Source organism: Marmota monax, unplaced genomic scaffold (genome assembly GCF_021218885.2).
Source record: "Marmota monax isolate L192 unplaced genomic scaffold, Marmota_monax_Labrador192_F-V1.1 WCK01_AAM20220418_F8-fsc00011, whole genome shotgun sequence".
NCBI classification, from domain to species: Eukaryota; Metazoa; Chordata; class Mammalia; order Rodentia; family Sciuridae; genus Marmota; species Marmota monax.
This window is the reverse complement of record NW_026693082.1, coordinates 21,773,356-21,792,574: the sequence shown is the minus strand read 5'-3', so window position 1 is coordinate 21,792,574 and position 19,219 is coordinate 21,773,356. Positions and strand designations below refer to the sequence as shown.

Genomic DNA, 19,219 nt, shown 5'->3' with positions numbered 1-19,219 from the left:
GAGATATAATCAAACATCTGTCGTATTTTCCCTTTAAAAATATATCAGTCACTATTAGGGTGGGGTATAGACTCAGGAATCTGCACATACTCTACGAGAGCCCATAAAATTGCATGCAATCTAATAAAGCTGCCACTGGGCCTATATCTCCCTGGGGTTATAACATCATGCTTCTTCCTGCCTCTTCCAGGATACCTTGTAAAATAGGCCAGGTAATCACCTGTGGTGCCAAGTAATAATGCAGGATTTCCAAGTCAGCTGTTCATGGCTATTCCTTTCTCTGACCCAAGAAAGATATTAAGTTAATGCTGGAGACCTTTCAGGAACTGCCTACCTGCTACCCAGGTCATGAATCATTCTTCCTCCTACCTTCCTAACCTCTAGTCAAACAGGCTTTTTAAAATCCTTGTTGGTTATTAATGTCTTCAGTGATGCTGGAGTGGGGACTCTAGTCCATGCTAATAGGAGGCACTAGAGGAAGAGTGGGAAGCTGTGGGATTCCTGTTTTTGAGAGTGTGGCTTATGACCACAGCATCTCATCCTAGCAGCAGTGGAGGGCTCCACCACCAGCAATTGCTTACAGTTATTCCAACAGTTCTAAAACCAGCCTCATCACTGCCTCCCCTCACTCTCCCTGCTCAGAGAGACCCACACTAACTAGCCAGAATGCCCTCCTGAGAAGTCTGAGTTCCAGCTCCACAGTCTCACCTTTATGATCCTAAAGAACCAGGACCTGCCAAGCAGGACCTTGCCTAACCCAGAGGTCTGGATCTCAGCCCTACAGGGCTATGCTCCCAGCTGCTAGTGTCAAAAAAACTCCTAGCTTCGTGCTTTTTTTTTTTTTTTTTTTTATCCCAGGCCTAGGGGTGATTAATGTTTCCTATCATTCTTACTTATGTGACAACTGAGTGTCCCCCTTTGTCTTTTCTTTTTCCTAATACCTGGTTAACAATTCTTTATAAAAGTTCTTTGTTAAAATTCTTGTGATTTCTGTCTCATAACTGTGTTCAGTACAAGTCTAATTAATAAAGGAATTCTTTCTATCTGGTTTCATATCAACAATTCTTTAAGAACACAGGGGCTGGTTGATGTATTCCAGGAAGACTTTAATTGTATCTATTAATTTATGCTACAAGAACTGGTCCTCAATTTACTAAGCTCAGAAATTGACCATGTCAGCAAATTGAAAGCAAATTTGTCCCTCAGATCATTGCCATAAGGAAGGAGACATATGTGAACCTGCATGACCACAAGTTATAATAATACTAAAATATAGTTATAATAATACTAAAAGTTATATAATACTAAAAGATACAAGATCCCTGTGTCAGAGACAAAGGATTTATTCTAGCCAGCATATCAGCATTATTTATACTGGTTCCTTGAGCTCTGATTTGCACTCGACATCGTGAAGAAGGATAGGTGATATCTGTGAGCTGAGTTAGGGCAGAGTACCCCTGATCTTAGGGAACCTGGATCTTTTATAACGGGCAGTAAACATGCCAGCCCTAATCTCCACAACAGCCACTTACTCTCTTTTCCTAAGATATTTGCTATATGAACATCCTTGAAAAGAGTCCAGAACAAAGGAAACATAGGAGACCCTGTCTGCCAACATTGATTTGAGCTTACATGTGAACCTAGATCAAGGATAATTCAATTGCTTGTGTTTATACACCAGGGATCTCTATAGAAACTACTATACTACCTATAGTAGTTTTAGTGCCATTGCATCTCTCTGAATCTAGAGATTTCTAAATCACAGGAAATTAATCCATTTTCTCATTAATATTCTGAAAAGGCACACACTTTATAGAGACAGAATAGTTTAGTTATTGGCCAGAGCAAGACTTGGCTAACAATATTTGTATATCTAATATATATATCAGTTTTTATAATCTTAACAAAAGATATTGCCCTAGATATTTGGTAGACCAAGATGAATGACCTCCTAGAGCAATGTAAATGTAAGATCAGAGTTGATGCCTGAGATATATAGCAAGCACTCAAAAATCAGTAGTTATATTGTAAAGGACATGGCAAATAACAGAAATGAATTTGAGTATAGTTGTATAAAACAAGGAATTTACAGGCTGGGGTTGTGGCTCAGTGGTAGAGTGTTCAGCTAGTGCGTTGGGGCCCTGGGTTCGATCCTCAGCAGCACATAAAAATAAATAAAAACAAAGGTATTGTGTTCAACTACAACTAAAAAAATTAAGGAATTTACTACAAAAATGACATACTATCTCCTAGAACACAAATAGAAATGTAAACAATTTTGGAATAGCTACCACTATGTTTGGATATGGTTAAGTGTGTCTCCCAATGCTTCTTGTGTTGAAAGCTTGGTTCCTACTGTGGCAATGTTAAGAGGTAGTAGAACCTTTAGGAAACTGGGGCCTGGTGAGAAGTTATTAAAGTGTCTTGTTGGGGGCACAACCCACCAAAAAGATTGTTAGTTCTCATGGAACCCTGAGTTGATTATTGTGAAAGAGCTGTTACAAAGAATCACACCTAGCCACTCCCCAGAAACTCTGGCTTCCAGTCTCACCAGGTGATCTCATTCATGTTCTCACTATGATGGCATCTGCTACAATGTCCTCACCAGAGCTTAGCCAATGCTGATACCACGCTCTTGAACCCCCAAACTGAACCACATCCCCCTTAGGAAGTTTATTTATGTTGTTCAACTTCAGGTATTTCATTATAATAACACAAAATGAATACACCAACCCTGCCCTGGCTGCTCTGTTCGTAAAATATGGCATCATTTCCCACTGCTCATTCTACAGTATGCCGGGCACAGTGCTTGAGACCTGGAAAACTACAGGAAACACACACAGATACAGTTATTTTTTTCTTTTTTCTTTATTTTAAACATTATAAGGCACAGAGCCTGCAGTCTAATAGAGAGAGAAATCAAAATATAACACAAATAAATGTAATCTGAAATGGTAGTAACTGATGAGAAGGGCAGGTGAGGGGCAGAGTAAGTATAAGGAGGACCTGACCCATTTAGGAAGGTCAAGAAAGACTTTCCCAAGGAAGTGATGATTGACCAGAGACCCAGGCTTAAACAATAAGACAATAGGGAAAAGGAAATAGCTTTCCAGGCATGAAAAAGAGCAAACACCTCCTGGCAGGGAAAGTATAGTGAGGAACCATAGCTGGAGCTCAGGAAGATTAGATGACCTGCCCAAGGTCACAATAAAACCAAGGTCAAAGAACAGGGATTTTAATCTAAATCTTCGCAACTCCTGGGCTACTTTCATTATACTATCAATTTCCTCCATCAGCAAAGATGATATTTCCACTCAAACCTTCCATCAGAGATCTATCAATTAACACTCACTCCAGAGGAAAATCAAATCACACAGTAGAACATGAGGAAAAAAAAAAAAAAAAAGGCAAAGGCTTGAGCCATGGAAACTAAAGCCCTTACAATGGAATTCAGCTTGCTGTTTCTTTGTTGAGTGTGGCCAGGAATCTTGGGAATGGTCCACGCCAGTGGTTTTCAGTGTGGTCCCTGGACCACGGTCATCAGCATCTCTTGGGAACTTCTCAGACAAGCAAATTCTCAGGCCCTGCTCAAAACCCATGAATCAGAAACTTGGGAACTGGGACCCAGCAATCCAGTGGGAGCTATGGATTTTATTTAGAGACAGGGTCTCACTGAGTTGTTTAGTGCTTCGCCATTGCTGAGGCTGGATTTGAACTCGCCATCCTCCTGTCTCACCTCCCCAGCCACTGGGATTCCAGGCATGCGCCAGCACAACCTGTGTTTTAACAAGCAAGAGCCCTGCAAAGACTTCTGCCGTACACAGTGGCCTACATCAGGGCTTCCCAAACCTATCTGATCATCCTAAGCACCTGGGGGAACTTGTTAAAAATTCCTGAGCTACACTCTCATATCTACAAAAACCAGATATAGTTTCCTGGGAACCTATATTCAGATTATCAGACTGGTTTTGTAACCACTGATGTACATTGAAGTAATAGTATTTCTGACATAGTAAGCAAATAACTTTCAAAAGCCATTTGTCCTTGTTGGGTAATTAAAAGTAATAAGTATTTCAGGTTCTACAAGTCAGACTGAGCATATAATTTGATAGCTATCTTCTTAACCCTCGGATTTTAAAACAATATCTTTCAGAAATTTCCTATTTGGACCCTTACTGATAAATGTCTCCTTGTCTAACAGGCTTATATTATCATGATTACCACAAACTGTATGATATCTAATAAGCGCTGACCAAATATGTAAGTCTTGTTATTTTAGCTCCAACCTAAAAATCTGTTCTTGAAAACATCCCCAAGATTTGAAACATCAAAAAGAAAAGTGTTCAGTCTTGTAATACAAACGCTCAGTTTAGAATTATTTTTTTCCTGTTTCTAGAATGAAACAGATTTTCTGGAAAGAAATAGTTTTTCTATCATAGTAACTTAGCATTGATTTAAATAAACATACAAATAAGTAAGAGAGATATAATTTATTTTTATTTTTTGAGATTGAGTCTCACTGTGTTGCTAAGGCTGACCTCCAACTCTTGGAATCAAGTAATCCTCCTGCTTCTGTCTCCCAATTACAAAGTACATGCCAACCCCAACCAGCCAACATTATGTTTAAAAAACAAAACAAAAACTTCCAGAGCTAAAAGAAATGTTACTATCCTAGATTTATTTCCAAGCAACACATTTTCAAGAATTTTTCTGTATTAGAATTTTCCTGGATTTGTGCAGTTCATATGCAAATAGAATAGCCTGGTCTCTCATAGGTAATTTTACATTTCAGAAGTTCTTAAGAAAAATAACAATATAAGACTCACTTCCACCATGATATAAGAGGATCACAGACCCAAGGAAAAAAGAGAAAACATGAGTGATCACTTAACTTTTTTTTTTTAATAATTCTTTTTAAATATTTATTTTTTAGTTGTAGGTGAACATAATATCTTTATTTTATTTTTATGTGGTGCTCAGGATTGAACCCAATGCCTCACGCATGCTACGTGAGCACTCTACCTCTGAGCCACAACTCCATCCCTTCATTTTTAAAAAATAGGCCTAATTATTGGTTCAAATGTCTTCTGACAGTTTGGTGGTTAGGGCCAGCAATCATGATTATGTAAAATCTCAATTTGTGCTGATACCACTCCAATAAAACAAGCAAGCATTTTCTGTAGTTTAAGAACATGAAAAAGAGCATAGGAAAAAGAAAAGTTACCCTTGATTAAGTTACTCTGCCCCTGATGATATAAAAAATTGCTTAACTGAAAAATTACACAATAATGGTTTATTTCCTAGGCTAGGGATATAGCTTAGTTGGTAGAGGACTTGCCTTGCATGCACAAAGCCCTGGGTTCTAATCCCCAGATCTCACACACACTCACACACACAGACACACACACACACAAGTTTATTTCCTATGGTAGGGTATCAACATCTTCAAAGAAAAACAGAACAACAGAAATCCTTCTGTACAGCACAAAACCCAGAAGGCAGTACTAAGAAGATAACCCATTTTACCTGTAGAAATAAGAGGATTAGAGAAAAAAAAAATTGCTTTAGGCCCTCTTCTGTAAGTAGGGAATTTAAAAAATGGTAACAGATTCCTATCTCATGCCATATGCAAAACAGATTAAAGACTGAAATTCAATATTACAAAAGTGTTAGGAGGAAAGAATATAATGTATTTGGGGATGACACCAAGATTCAAAGCCATCAAAGAAGCAAACAGAACCAACCTTACCATTTGTTAAAATACTAGCAAGAGATTAAAATATTTCACAAAAGATTGAAATCTACAACAAAGTGAACAAATTAAAAAGAAAAAGACAAGCAACCCAAAGAAAAATAAAGGATTAAAACAGACAATTCACAGAATATAATGGCTAATAATAGTGATAATGTGAAAAAAAATATGGCCTTACTCATACCAGGGAAATGAAGAAAGAAAAAACAAAACAAAACAAAAAAAAACCCTTCTTTCACCTGACAGAGTAGCATCATTACTTTATTTGCTGTTGCAGGTTCTCATCCCTCGTAGGGTCATCTAAATATTATAACCAGTGTTAAATTTGGGAAGTCCAACACTGCAGAGCCCTGCACTGTTGCTCTGAACTTAGGGCTGCTAAGTGGACCCGCGCTCAGGGCAGCGGTATTCTGAAAGGAAAGAAGCACCACCTCCCCATCCAGTGCCACATGAGTTATGGAAAGGGGACTTGGACACTACTTGGTCCTTTTTTCCAGTCTCATATCATCCTGAAGCACAGAATGGCCAACCCCTAATAAACTGAGGAAATACTTAAATGCTACACATGACATACTTCATGCATCAGCAAAGCCAGTCAGATCTGTAATGCATTGGTAAGAGCATGCGCAAAAAGAAATTCTCCGGCACTTGTCAAAGAATAATTTTTAAAAAGTCAAAAGTATAAAGTATGGACAGGTCAAAAGATTTATTTAACTTATTACCAAAGGACCCTCCCAGATAACAAAAAATGACACCACAAAAGGCCACTGGAATGAGATTATGAAGTGAGATGCTAAAGTGGTTAACACCCTACCAGGTTAAAACACTGTAACCTCTTTTCTACCAGAGAATAATAGATAATTATTTGCAGATTATCAATATTGTATAAGCTAACAAGTAGCTTTAAAGTCTGGGCCTGGATGGACAGTAAATCATAGCCCAAAAGTGTCAGTTAATCATTGGATGGGTTTGTTGGACACAGCTCTAATATATGGTTTCTCAACCATTTTGGTTTCAGGATCCCTTCATGCTCTTAAAGATTATTGAGGATATCTAATCCTAGAGCTTTTGTTTATGTAGGATAATATCCTACCAGGGTAGAAAGCATTAGAAATTAAAATTTAAAAATTAAACATATAAATTCACTTAAAAACACAATAAATCTATTTACATATTAACATAACATTTAAAAGAAAATTCTGCTTTCCGATACAAGAAATATTTTTGGTATCATATCAGGGTTTTTCAAATCATTGGGATTTCTAAATAACAACTTTTTAATGACAACAAAATCATAGACGTGACAGACACTATAGCAAGGATAATCAATAGCTAATGTGTTAGTCAGCTTTTTGTTGTTGTGACCAAAATACCTAACAAAAACAATGTAAAGGAGGAAAAATTTTGGCTCCTGGTTTCAATGGTCAGCAGGCTCCTTTGCTCTGGGCCTGAAATGAGGCAGAATGTAATGGCAGAAGGGCATAGTGGAAAAGCTGCTGTACTCATGGTAGCTAGGAAGGAGAGAGGAGAGGAGGCAGGGGGTCCCAAGGGCACATTCCCACTGACTTACTTCCTCCAAGTATGCCCCACCTGCGTGCTTTCCACCACCTCCCAGCAGGCCACTCAAATTATTGATCCATCAAATGGATTAATCTACTGATAAGGTTGGAGCCCTCATGGTCCAATTATTTCCTAAAAGCCCCATGGTCCAATTATTTCCTAAAAATTATTTCCTAAAAGCTCATGGTCCAATTATTTCCTAAAAGCCCTAACATTGCTGCACTGGGGACCAAGACTTGGGGGGGACATTACAGAGCTAAACCATAGTGGCTAGTAAGCGTACAGTTAAAGCACTGAGTGTATCTGTCTGTCTCTCTCTCTCAAACTCACAAATCCTTAATCTACCACTTTAGAAAATTCTAGAAATAATGTAATAATCAATGACACTTTCCATTAGCTAGTATTCTGATGACATCATAGTTTACACAGCCTTTGGAAAACTGTTGTGCAGTAATAAAATAATGAGATTGAAAAAGGCAACTAATGCCTTAGAATTATGAAAAGTTTTAATTTCACAGAACCCATAAAGTCTTGGATATATACCTACAGGTCCCTAAATTACACTTGGACTACTATTATTCTGTGTGACATTGAAAGGACATGCAGTAACTCATTTTCTATATTTCAAGTTTTGGTGCGTTTTTAAAATATATCTTTAATGAGAGTATAATTTGATATAGCCTTTAAAAGCCACTTGACTTTCGATCCTAAGACTCTCCTACAGAAATACACATACAGTGTTTCACTGTACATTCAGCAGGGATCACTGTAGGATAATTAACACTGAAGAAAAACCAGAAACTGATTTCTCCACAGGGGAATGATTTAGAAGGTAAAAGCAGAGTTCAAAGACAGCTTCAGCAACAGTGAGGCGCTAAGCAACTCGGTGAGATCCTGTCTCTAAACAAAATACAAAATAGGGCTGGGGATGTGGCTCAATGGTTGAGTGCCCCTGAGTCCAATCCCTGGTACCCTCTTCCCCAAAAGTAAAAGCATATACATACATGTAGTGCATATATGCTGTTATGGTTTAGATATGAGGCATCCCCCAAACTTATGTGAGACAATGCAAGGAAGTTTAGAGGTGAAGTGATTGGATGATGAGCGTTTTAGCTTCATCAGTGTGTTAATCTGCTGAAAAGGATTAACTGGGTGGTAATTATAGGCAGATAGAGTGTGGCTGGAGGGGGTGGGTGCCTTTGGAGTATTTATTTTGTCCTTGCTAAGCAGAGCTTCCTGATGCCATGTCCCCAGCTGCTTTCCTCTGCCACACTTTTCTGTCATTGTGTCCTGCCTCACCTTGGTCCCCAAAGAATAGAGTCAGCTATCTGTGGACTAAGACCTCTGAAACCAGGAGTCCAAAATAAACTTTTCCTCCTCCAGTTGTTCTTGTCAGGTCTCTTGGTCACAGAAGTGAAAAAGGTAACTAAAATATGCACACACATACACATTTATGTACACATGCATATTCATGAAATATTGTCAAGTGAAAAAAAATGTAAAGCAGCATCTGATGATTTGTGTGGTTAAAAACAAATTTATACACACATATTTAGACACTTATAAATAGAGTTTAAAAGTTATACTGTCAGTATCTCTGAGGAATATGATGGAAAGGGAAGAAGAGGGGGCAAGACAATTTTCACTTTTTCTTATATACTAGTGGATTACTTGAGTTTTTAGAAAGAGCGTATTATTTTTGTCATAAAAAAACCACCTAAACTAAAAACAAATGTTATGGTTTGGATCGGAGGTGTTTCTTCAAAGTTTGTATGTCAATGCAAGAATATCCAAAGTGAAATGATTATGAGAGCGATAACATAATTAGTTCCTCCTAGTCGGATATACTAACTGGGGAGTAACTGTAGGCAGGCAGGGCATGGCTGGAGGAGGTTGGTTACAGGGGACGTGCCCTGGAACGGCGGCTCTTCCCTGTGGCCCCTTCCCCTTTGTCTCTATCTGCCATGTCCTTCCACCATGATATTCTGCCTCACTTGGGTCCAAAGCAATGGAGTCTGCAACCACAGACTTCATCTCTGAAACCACAAGCCAAAATAAACCTTCTCTTCTCTAAGTTGATCTTGTCAGGTATTTTGGTCACAGTGACACAAATTTACACAACAAAGAATTAAGAGACATAATAATTAGATGCAATATATTATGTTACACTGAATCACCAAAAAGGACATTCATAAAAAACTGATGAAATGCAAATATAGTCTGTTGAGTTTTAAAAACTGCACTGAGATTTCATCTCACTCTAGTCAGAACGGCAATTATCAAGAATACAAGTAATTCTTGGCTGGGATTGTAGTTCAGTGGTAGAGTGCTTGCCTTGCACATGTGAGGCACTGGGTTTGATCCTTAGCACCACATAAAAATAAATAAAATAAAGGTATTGTGTCCATGTCCAATAAAAAAAATTATAAAAAAGAATACAAATAATACTAAATGTTAGCAAGAATGTGGGAAGAAAGGTTCATTCATACAATGCTGATGGGATTACAAATTGATGCAACCATTCTGGAAAGCAGTATGGAGGTTCCTCAAAAAACTTGGAATGGAACTACCATTTGACCCAGTTATCCCACTCCTCAGCATATACCCAAAGGACTTAAAATCAGCATACTATAGTGACATGGCCACATCAATGTTTATAGCAGCTCAATTCATAAAGCTAAGTTGTGGAACCAACCTAGATGTTCTTCAATAGATGAATGGACAAAGAAAATGTGATACATAGACACTATGGAATATTACTCAGCCATAAAAAGGAATGAAATTACAAATGAAGAGATTCAGTCTGGATTAAAAGAATCCACTACCTTTCTCCTTTTGTTCCAAGTACCTTGCATTGACATATTTTATTTTATTTATTTTTTTAAGAGAGAATTCTAATATTTATTTTTTAGTTTTCGGCGGACACATCTTTGTTGGTATGTGGTGCTGAGGATCAAACCCGGGCCGCAAGCATGGCAGGCGAGCATGCTACTGCTTGAGCCACATCCCCAGCCCAGCATTGACATATTTTAAAAGAAATAAAGATCAGGGGTTGTAGTACATTCCCAGGAAGCTGAGGCAGGAGAATCTCAAATTCAAGGCCAGTCTGGGCAATTTAATGGAGGAACTACAAGCATGATTAGAATACCTACCGTTTTGAGAAACTTCTGTGAATTTCTCAAAATCATTCTCAAAATATTGTCCCCCAGAGAACTGTATCAGGATCAACTGGAAACTTGTTAGAAATTCAAATTCTTGGGCCATATCCTAAAGACTCTCCTGAATCGCTGGCTCTGGGGCAGGAACTTGCAATCTAGGATTAAGCAAGCCCTCCCAGAGATTCAGATGCACAGAAAGTTTATTGACCCCCCATAATACTGATTGGACTGACAAGAAATAAGAGGGGAGAGGTTCAACCCAAGCTGGCCCTGAAGACAACAATTAACAAAGTCAAAGCAGTCCAGGGACACTCAAAGCTCAGTAGATTAATTGATGAAAGCTGGAGATCTATATAGTTGAGTCAAGCCCTAACCCACCCCACCTTCAAAACCAAGTGGCGGATGGAAGTGGGACATGGCTCTGCCAAGAAGAGTGCCATTTTCAGAATAAAGCCCTTTATATGTTGGCAAAGACATAGGAATGAAGGTGAAACAAGAGCTCGATCTTCTGCCAACTCCCCATCTGGTATCTTCAAAAAGTCTGCCAGTTAACAAGCCCCCTTTCTCAGTCAAGGCTAATATCTTCAGGAGAAATGCTGGGAAAATGCATGTCAAACTACCAATGTTAATTAAGTGAATCTTTGCTAAGAGGGGACAACAGATAGCAGTAAAGTTAATTAGTAAGTTGAGCAAACGACACTTGACAATCAACAGGGAAAATAAATAATTCAAGGAATAGAAAATAATTTGAAAATTCTGATTGATATCCTGAGATGTAAGGATTCTACATCCATGAAAAAAGAGGAACAAGAAAGCAATCTTGAATATTTAAAACATATTCCTAAACTTAAAGCAGAATAGAAAAACTGAATAATAATGTAATAGCTATGTGTAAAAAGTTAATTAGTGAGCTAGAAGATAACATCTGAAGAAATATCCCAGAACAGAGCAAAAAGAGCAGACCAAAAAAAGAAACAAACAAACAAACAAAGTGGAGTGACAAAAGATCAAGAGGTCTCACATATATATGCAGAAATAAAGTAGATAAAAACAAGAAAATGAAAAAGTCATTTTTCAAATGGCCCTTAGTTCAAGAATGATATAATTCTTGAGATGAAATGACTGAGAGTGGGGTAAGCAGAATGAAGGCCAAATGTCCCACATACTAGACACATGTTGGTGAAATAGGATTCTAGGCATGAAAAAGAACATACTAAAAGTTTTTCATGACAGAAAAATAAGTTAATTATCAATAAATAAAGAAGAAAGATAATCAGACTGGTATATGATCTTAATCAGCAATACTGGACACTAGCAAACAATGGTGTTAGACCTTCAACATTCTGAAAGGAAATGATTATAAGCCTGAATCTCTAAACTAAAAAAAATTTTCAAATTCAGGATTCAAAATCTAATTGCTTGAAGATATGTTGCAGCAAGCCAGAAAATTAATCCTGGGTTGTAAGAAAAAGCAAGTAGGAAACTGTAAAACTCAGTTGTCCAATAAATATTTAAACAGAATGTTAACACACACCCACACCTCTCAAGATAATGGATTGATCTGAAATTAAAATCCCTCATGATTTCACTAGAAGAAAATGTCTGGGAGATGGGTAGAAGTCATAGCAACTGGTAAACTCTAAACATTAGCAAAAAGGATGATCACTAAAGGAATAGCAAAAGGTTATTTCCAAAGCACAAGGAAACTGAGAAAAAACCAGCACCCAATCAAGCCAATTATACACTGAAATAAAAACAAGCAGCAGTTATTACAGCACAAGGCACCACAAGCACCAAAGTGCCTCTCAGCCCTGTACAAAGCTATGCAAGAACTCCTGCTTGGGACCAGCACAAGTACTAGAAGATTTTGGAAATGGTGGAGCTGCAGACCAATATGAAGAACTATGACCCCCAGAAGGACAAATGCTCCTGAGTTACCAGATGGCTGACGTCCACTCCCTATCCCAAATTCTCCACCTATGTTCTGGGGCCCAGAAGCAAGTGATGAAATCTAGGCTGCAGACACCCCGACATGGATGATAACAAGGCTGTGGTCAAGAAGTATCATGCCTTTCTGGCCTCAGAGACTCTGATCAAGCAGATCCCATGAATCCTGGACCCAGAAGGCTGGCTGAGTCCAAAACATTGAGGCCATGACAGTGGATAAGGTGAAGTCCACCATCAAGTTCCAGATGAAGAAGTGCTCTGTCTGGTCATGGCTGTTGGTCATGTAAAGATGACAGAGAGTGAACTTGTGTATGATATCCACGCAACTTCGTAGTGTCACTGCTCAAGAAGAGTTGGCAGAACATCCAGGCTTTCCACGTCTGGAGAACTCACAGGGAAAGCCCCAGAGCCCGTACTGCGGTACATCCTAGTCAATCCTACTGCTACCAAATAAGCAAACGACCAAATAAAAAATAAATACAATCTATACAAAATAGAAAACAATAGGAATGATTTCTAAAATTATAGAAATAATTCAAGCATTTCAAGTATTTCAATTAATATAAATGGATTGAATTCCTCAGAGATTCTGACATTAAACTCTCCAAAAGCTGTTTTGATTGCATTAAAAAACATACTAAGAACAAAGGAGAGTATTTCATAGTTATAAAGGCACAGCTCACCAACAGTCATGTAATACTTTCATATTTCAGAAATCAATTGGTTAAATGAGTGTTAAGTTAGGAATATACAAAGTTTAAAAAACCAATAAGCTAAATCCAAGATACCTTTTATCCAAAATCAGACAAAGTATCCTCTACTCTCTAAAACACAAAATATTTACAAAGATTGATCATCTATTCCATAGAGTCATACAGACTATATTCTATCCACTTGGAAATTTTAAGCGTATTTTAAAATAATTCCTAGGTTACATATAAAGGAAACTGAATCTGAAATTACTCCTTAGAAACAAACAACAGTCTACACAGCCAGTGTCAGCTGTAGCCAAGACAGTAAGACTCAGGAGCATTTTCAGTCTTAAATGTATTTATTAGAAAACAAGAAATGTCGAGAATAAAATTGTCTATAGAATATACCTTAAAGCAGCACTTGTCAATCTCTCTAGAGAGAGAGTGGTTTGTGTAAGTAGTCCAGGAGCCTGTGAATTCATTTGTCAACTCTAAGCCTATGGAATTTGCAAGCTAATCAGGAATAAAACTACAGACTGCATCACAATTTAGAATATCAACTTGGTTTGTAACATTAGTAGGTCATCCTGATGAGATGAATTGGGTTGGGAATCACATCACTGAATATATAAAAATGAAACTCGAGCCAGAGGCAGTGGCATAGGTCTATAATCTCAGTGGCTTGGCAGGCTGAGTCAGGAGGATTGCAAGTTCAAAGCTAGCCTCAGCAACTTGGCAAGCCCCTAAACAACTTGGTGAGCTCCGTCTCGATACAAAAAATAAAACTGCTGTGGTGGTAGCTCAGTGGTAAATTGACCCTGGGTTAAATCCCCAATCCCCCAAAGAAAGTAAAACTGAGTTCTTGAAGTCAGGCAAGGCCTTACTCACTTTTATACCTTTAATGCCGGCATGGTGGGAGCACATAAGTAAGTAGTAAACAGTTTATAAGAACTGAATTAATATACCAGGCAGATAATTTTCCAAAATATATGGGTTTCATTCATTGGAGGAGCAGGAGGAGACAGATTAAAAGGTCTGCAGAGTGGTTACAAGACTGGGAAACAATGACTAAACATGAATCTTAATCTCAGGTCTGTAATGTCGCTAGTGTTACATGCCAGGCATTCCAGGATTCTGTGGAGAACCTCACGAATATAAAGGAGCCTGCCTGAGAGCCCCAGCATTCTTAGTTTTGTTTTGTTTTCCTGGCAGCAAGACTCATGAACTTCAATAAATTAATATTCAACTATAATAACAGAGAAGTTTTAAAAATCTAGCCTCTTTTAGCTATATGTCAAAAGGGTAGAATCCAGCTATAGCTAGCTCGAAGCTAGAACATATGATCAAATTCCCTATTAAGAAAGACAAAAAGATCTCAGCTTTCACTTAGTTAAAAAAACTTAAAGGCTTCAATTACTACCTTCATTGGAAAATTTTTAATTAAACCTTAAAACTGAGATGATTATCACATTACCTCATAAACCAATCTTTCTGCTACAAAAAAACAGTTTGAACCTCATCAATTATTATACTTTATATATTTTGGGGGGGAGGGAAAGGAAGAGTCTGAATTTGAACTACTTTTTAAAAAATACTTCAATTAAATCTAAACATACTAAGAAGATATAGCTATACTGATATTTCAAACATCTAATATCTGAGCTATGTAATATCTGAAGCTAGTATAAATGAGGATAATTTAAATTTTAAGACCTTCTGATTATATATTAATTGGATATGGTTTATTTTTTAAAATCCCCCTTGTTACAGTTACAGAATAACTCTTCATCTTCTGCATTAAAAACAAAATTTATTTCTTTGCCTAATTTTGCTTAGCTGAATTAAGCATTTTAAAAATTTTCTTCTTTGCTATTAAACCAGTATCTTCAGTTCTTAACTGGACTAATAATAGTCTTCCTTGAAAGACATCAATACATAAAAATAAATACACATTAAAATTCTCCCAGCAAGTACTATATATAATCCAAACACACTCCTTCAAAAATTAACCACGTTATTTATTTGCACAGAATCAAAGGAAAGACTTGAAATTCCAACATAATATTCTATGAGGCTTATAGTTTACCAATACAGTTTTGGGGAAAAAAAAAATGGTTTTGGGTTTTCCTCCATTAACTTGAGAATGGTATTATTTTACACATTTTATATGCTTCAGTTATATGTGCTGAAACATTACACACCTATACATCTTTAGTTTTCATTAAGTCCAAAAAAGTCTTTTTTGATGATATATCGAACACACTGAAGAATCACGTTTCTTTCATGTCGAATGTCCGGAGCTAGAAGCTAAAAAAAACAATTAAAAAAAGAAGATTATTAAGTGATAAAAAACATACTTGGGAAATACAATTTAAAATATTAAGGTGCCTTCCTCATATAAAAAATAAAGAATAATAGGTGTGATTATATTTACTGATTATTTTAATAAAAAACAATGCAAAAGTATTGCTTTTCCTTTTAGCTTATAAATAGAACACCTGTTTTTTTTTTTTTTTGTTGTTGTTTGTTTGTTTGTTTTTTAAATAGCACAGTTTCACATTTGGGATCCTTTCTAGGGATATCTACCAAAGGACAAGAAAACAGATACAAAAGTCTCCCAATTATTTCATCTAAAAATCAAGTCAAGAGGATTCCCTTAATAGGACACAGTGATCCCTGTCTTTGAGCACAGCTACTTGGGAGGCTGAGGCAGGAGGATTGTGTGAGCCCAGGAGTTCAGAGTCAACTCAGACAACATAGTGAGGCCCTGACTCTTGAAATCTGTAACGGTGTAGAAACTGTTAAGTACAATGATACTGAAAGTAGTGGCAGAAAAAACAACATTCATAGACTTTCATAACTTTCTATTTTTGTGCTCATTATAAATAAAAAAAAGTTAAGGGATTTATTTTCTATTTATTTTCTGATGGCATCAATATCTTCAGAAACATCACCCAGGGACCTTCAATGAAAAGATGATTTAACTTACCACTTATATGGCAAATATTTTAAAAGTGTGATTTATTATATAGAGAATAAAGAGTATATTGATGATTCATTTTAATAAGCAACTGTATCCACATCTAACACCTCATTGTATAGTCAAAGAACACTTGAGCTACACTTTTTTGATAACTCAAAAATGGACTTTTCACAGAACAACAATGGTTTCAAAACTCCACTAGAAAAAAATGTGGAATACTTTTATTATTCGTCTTAGCCAGGAAGATAGCTGATCTTTGTACAGCTTCATTTCCACTGCTTAGAATCAAGACACATCACATACTCTCTAAATCTGAAACAATTTTTGAGCGAATAATGCCAAAAGGAAAGCCAACAATGCACAAAATAAATGAAAGTAAATACAGTTCCCAAAGACAGGAAATGGGGATTTTCAGAAAACCTTAGGTCTTTTCTTCCCATTACTTTGTGTTTTCAAGAAGTATTCACATTAAGTAAATAAAACCTTTTCTTCTTTTTCAGCCTGCCACTGTATATGGCTGTGCTTTCAATGAGAACTTTAGCCTTAATACATGTTTCTTCATCAACCAGTCAAATCTACATTCTTTGATTTTAAGCAGTTTTGAAAACTATAATTATTTCACATTTACTAACACCAGCTATATGCCAAATGCAGCTTTAGAATTAAGATACACAGACAAGTCTTCAACAACCATATGCCTCTGGTATCCTGAAAACATACACACACGAGCAACAAAACCATAGTGGTCCTACCTTAATGACATGAGGACACAAATGTTACAGTGCAAAGAAAAATCACTTACCATTTCCAGGAGATATGGATGGTGTGTTCTTGGCTGAAATAATTTTTCATAGTTGGGACAATGTTTTTTCCTCTTAGGGTTTGTCTTTTTAAAACCTTTCTTTCGGTTCTCATACTTGGCTCCTGAGAAATTTCTAACAGTTGCTTTAACATCTTGTCTTGGACTCTTGGGAGGACTGCTATGAGCAACCTGGTTTTCTGCCACAGCTTCTGTTTCAGTCTTGACAGGAGTTGCTAAGTGTGAGGAAAAACAAATACAAAAGTGTGAAAGATGATATATCAAGAACTATGTAATGTTTTGAACAACCAACAATAAAAAAAAATAAAATAAAATTAAAAAAAAAAAAAAAGTATTGCCAATTTATTCTTTATTTTTACTGATTTTTCTTAGTAATTATAAATTAAATTTTGCTTATAGTTTAAAAAAAAAAATAAATAAATAAAAATAAAAAAAAAAACAGGTAAAACTTTCAAAATTAATGAAAACAGCCATAATATTGTCTACTTAGTAACTTAAAATTATGAGAGGTTTTGCAAGGCATTTACAATGTATTCCAGAACTTTTTTTGGGGGGGAGCTATAACTGCCAAGAATTGAGGAGACTACTACAAACAGCCACAGAAAGTAATCCCTATGAAGGAAGTAAGACCAGATGGAAATTTGAATAAAATATCTATAGAAATAAAATCTATAACAACAGCACAAAGGAAAGGGAAGAAAATGCTAAGTATATTATTATATAATTCTTAAATTACATGTAAAGTGAATGATTAAAAAAGTACATGTGGTAAGTTAAAACTGTTAAAAAATAAATAAATAGGAATAGCTTTCAAACCAATAGTTTCACTGACCTAAAAATATAAAATTGATCCAAAACAAGACTGGGAAAAAACGGAACAAAAATCAGATGAGACAAACAGAAACAAACCATATCAGCAAATACTATATATGTATATAGTTTAAACACCTCACTTAGAAAGCAGAGATGGTCAGACTAGAACTGAATTGAAATGCAAGAATTCCTTTCCTTACATAGTTAAAACTGAAATTAAGCCTCAGTTTCCAAAGAACCATACAAAGCAAGGACTGCATATGACAATCACTAGAAAGCTGGAGTGGCTGTATCAACATCAGACAAAAAATAGACTTTAGAACAAGGAATATCATCAGCAATGAAGAACAGTCTTCATACATAAAGAACATAAAACAAAAACACCCAATAAGATTTTCAATATACATGCAGCAAAAACTCAGGGAACCAAAAGGAGAAATAGACAAATCAATTACTAAGGCCAGAGATGAGAGCACTCTGATCTATGTAATTGAAGAACAATTAGAAAATAAGTAGGAATACAGAAGACCTGAATACCCCTTTCCACTTTGTCAACTCAAATTGACAAAGAATACTCAACCTCAACACATATTCATGTGAAATCAAATGAGCATTCACCTTGTATTGGACCATAAAGACAAGTCTCAGTAAATTTTAAAAAGTGAAAGCAGACAAGAGTTACATTTTCTGACCATAACAAAATTAAAATGAGATCATTAATGGGGAACTAGCTAGAAAACCTTAAATATTTAGCAACTAAACATACTTCTAAATAATTGTGACATTAAGTATACACTTGGTCTTTCTCTAGTTTCCTGTCATACATCTCTTAAAATTCTTGGAATCTCCAAAGTGACAACTGTAGTTTTGTATGCTAGTAAGTTCAGTGATGGCTGGTAGTCTCTAGGTAGCTTCATGATGAGGTGCCACTCACTGGAAGGAACAATAAGGTTAGAATTTTGCCCATCTCCCAACTTCCAGGAAAGAAAAAGAGGCCGAAGGTTAAACTGATCACCAGTGGTCAATGATTTAATTAGCCATGCCTGTACAGCTCAGCCTCAATAAAAACCCAAAAGGACAGAGTTTGGAGAGATTCTAGATAATCAAACACTTGGAAGTTCCTGAAGATTGTTAAGTACGGAGAGGGCATGGAAGCTCTGCAACTCTTCCCCTGTATCTTATTCTAAAGATATGTCCATTGATATTCTTTATAATATCTTTTATAATAAGATAAATCAGTAAATTTAAATACTTCCTTGAGTTCTGTGAGCTGCTTACCAACTTAATCAAATGCAAGGAATGGGTATGTGGGAATGCTGATTTATAGCCAGTCAGCCAGAAGCAGAGGTAAAACAACTCAGGACTTGCAACTTGCATCTGGTGGGGGTGAGGAGACGCCTCAGAGATTGAGCCCTCGACCTCTGAGATCTGACACCACCTCCAGAGAGTGTCAGAACTAAATTAGAGGAAACCCAGTCCACTACTGGAGACATT

General features: G+C 36.6%; 1 protein-coding gene and 1 pseudogene across 3 annotated transcripts in view; one reads left to right on the top strand and one right to left on the bottom strand.

The window, feature by feature from the left end:
• Positions 1–12,848, top strand: part of LOC124099021 (large ribosomal subunit protein uL1-like) — a 47,818-nt pseudogene extending 34,970 nt beyond the window's left edge.
• A 2,258-nt stretch (positions 12,849–15,106) lies between these two features.
• Positions 15,107–19,219, bottom strand: part of Nufip1 (nuclear FMR1 interacting protein 1) — a 43,142-nt gene continuing 39,029 nt past the window's right edge. The window contains exons 9-10 of one of the 3 annotated variants that reach the window (XM_046454297.2): positions 16,895–17,127; positions 15,107–15,416 (exon numbers count right to left, since the gene is read on the bottom strand). In XM_046454297.2, the coding sequence (XP_046310253.1) occupies positions 15,321–15,416; positions 16,895–17,127 (329 nt within the window). In that variant the 3' untranslated portion in view covers positions 15,107–15,320. Of the gene's footprint in view, positions 15,417–16,894; positions 17,128–19,219 lie in introns of those variants that run through there. The other 2 variants (XM_058582587.1, XM_058582588.1) reach the window with 2 other exon arrangements.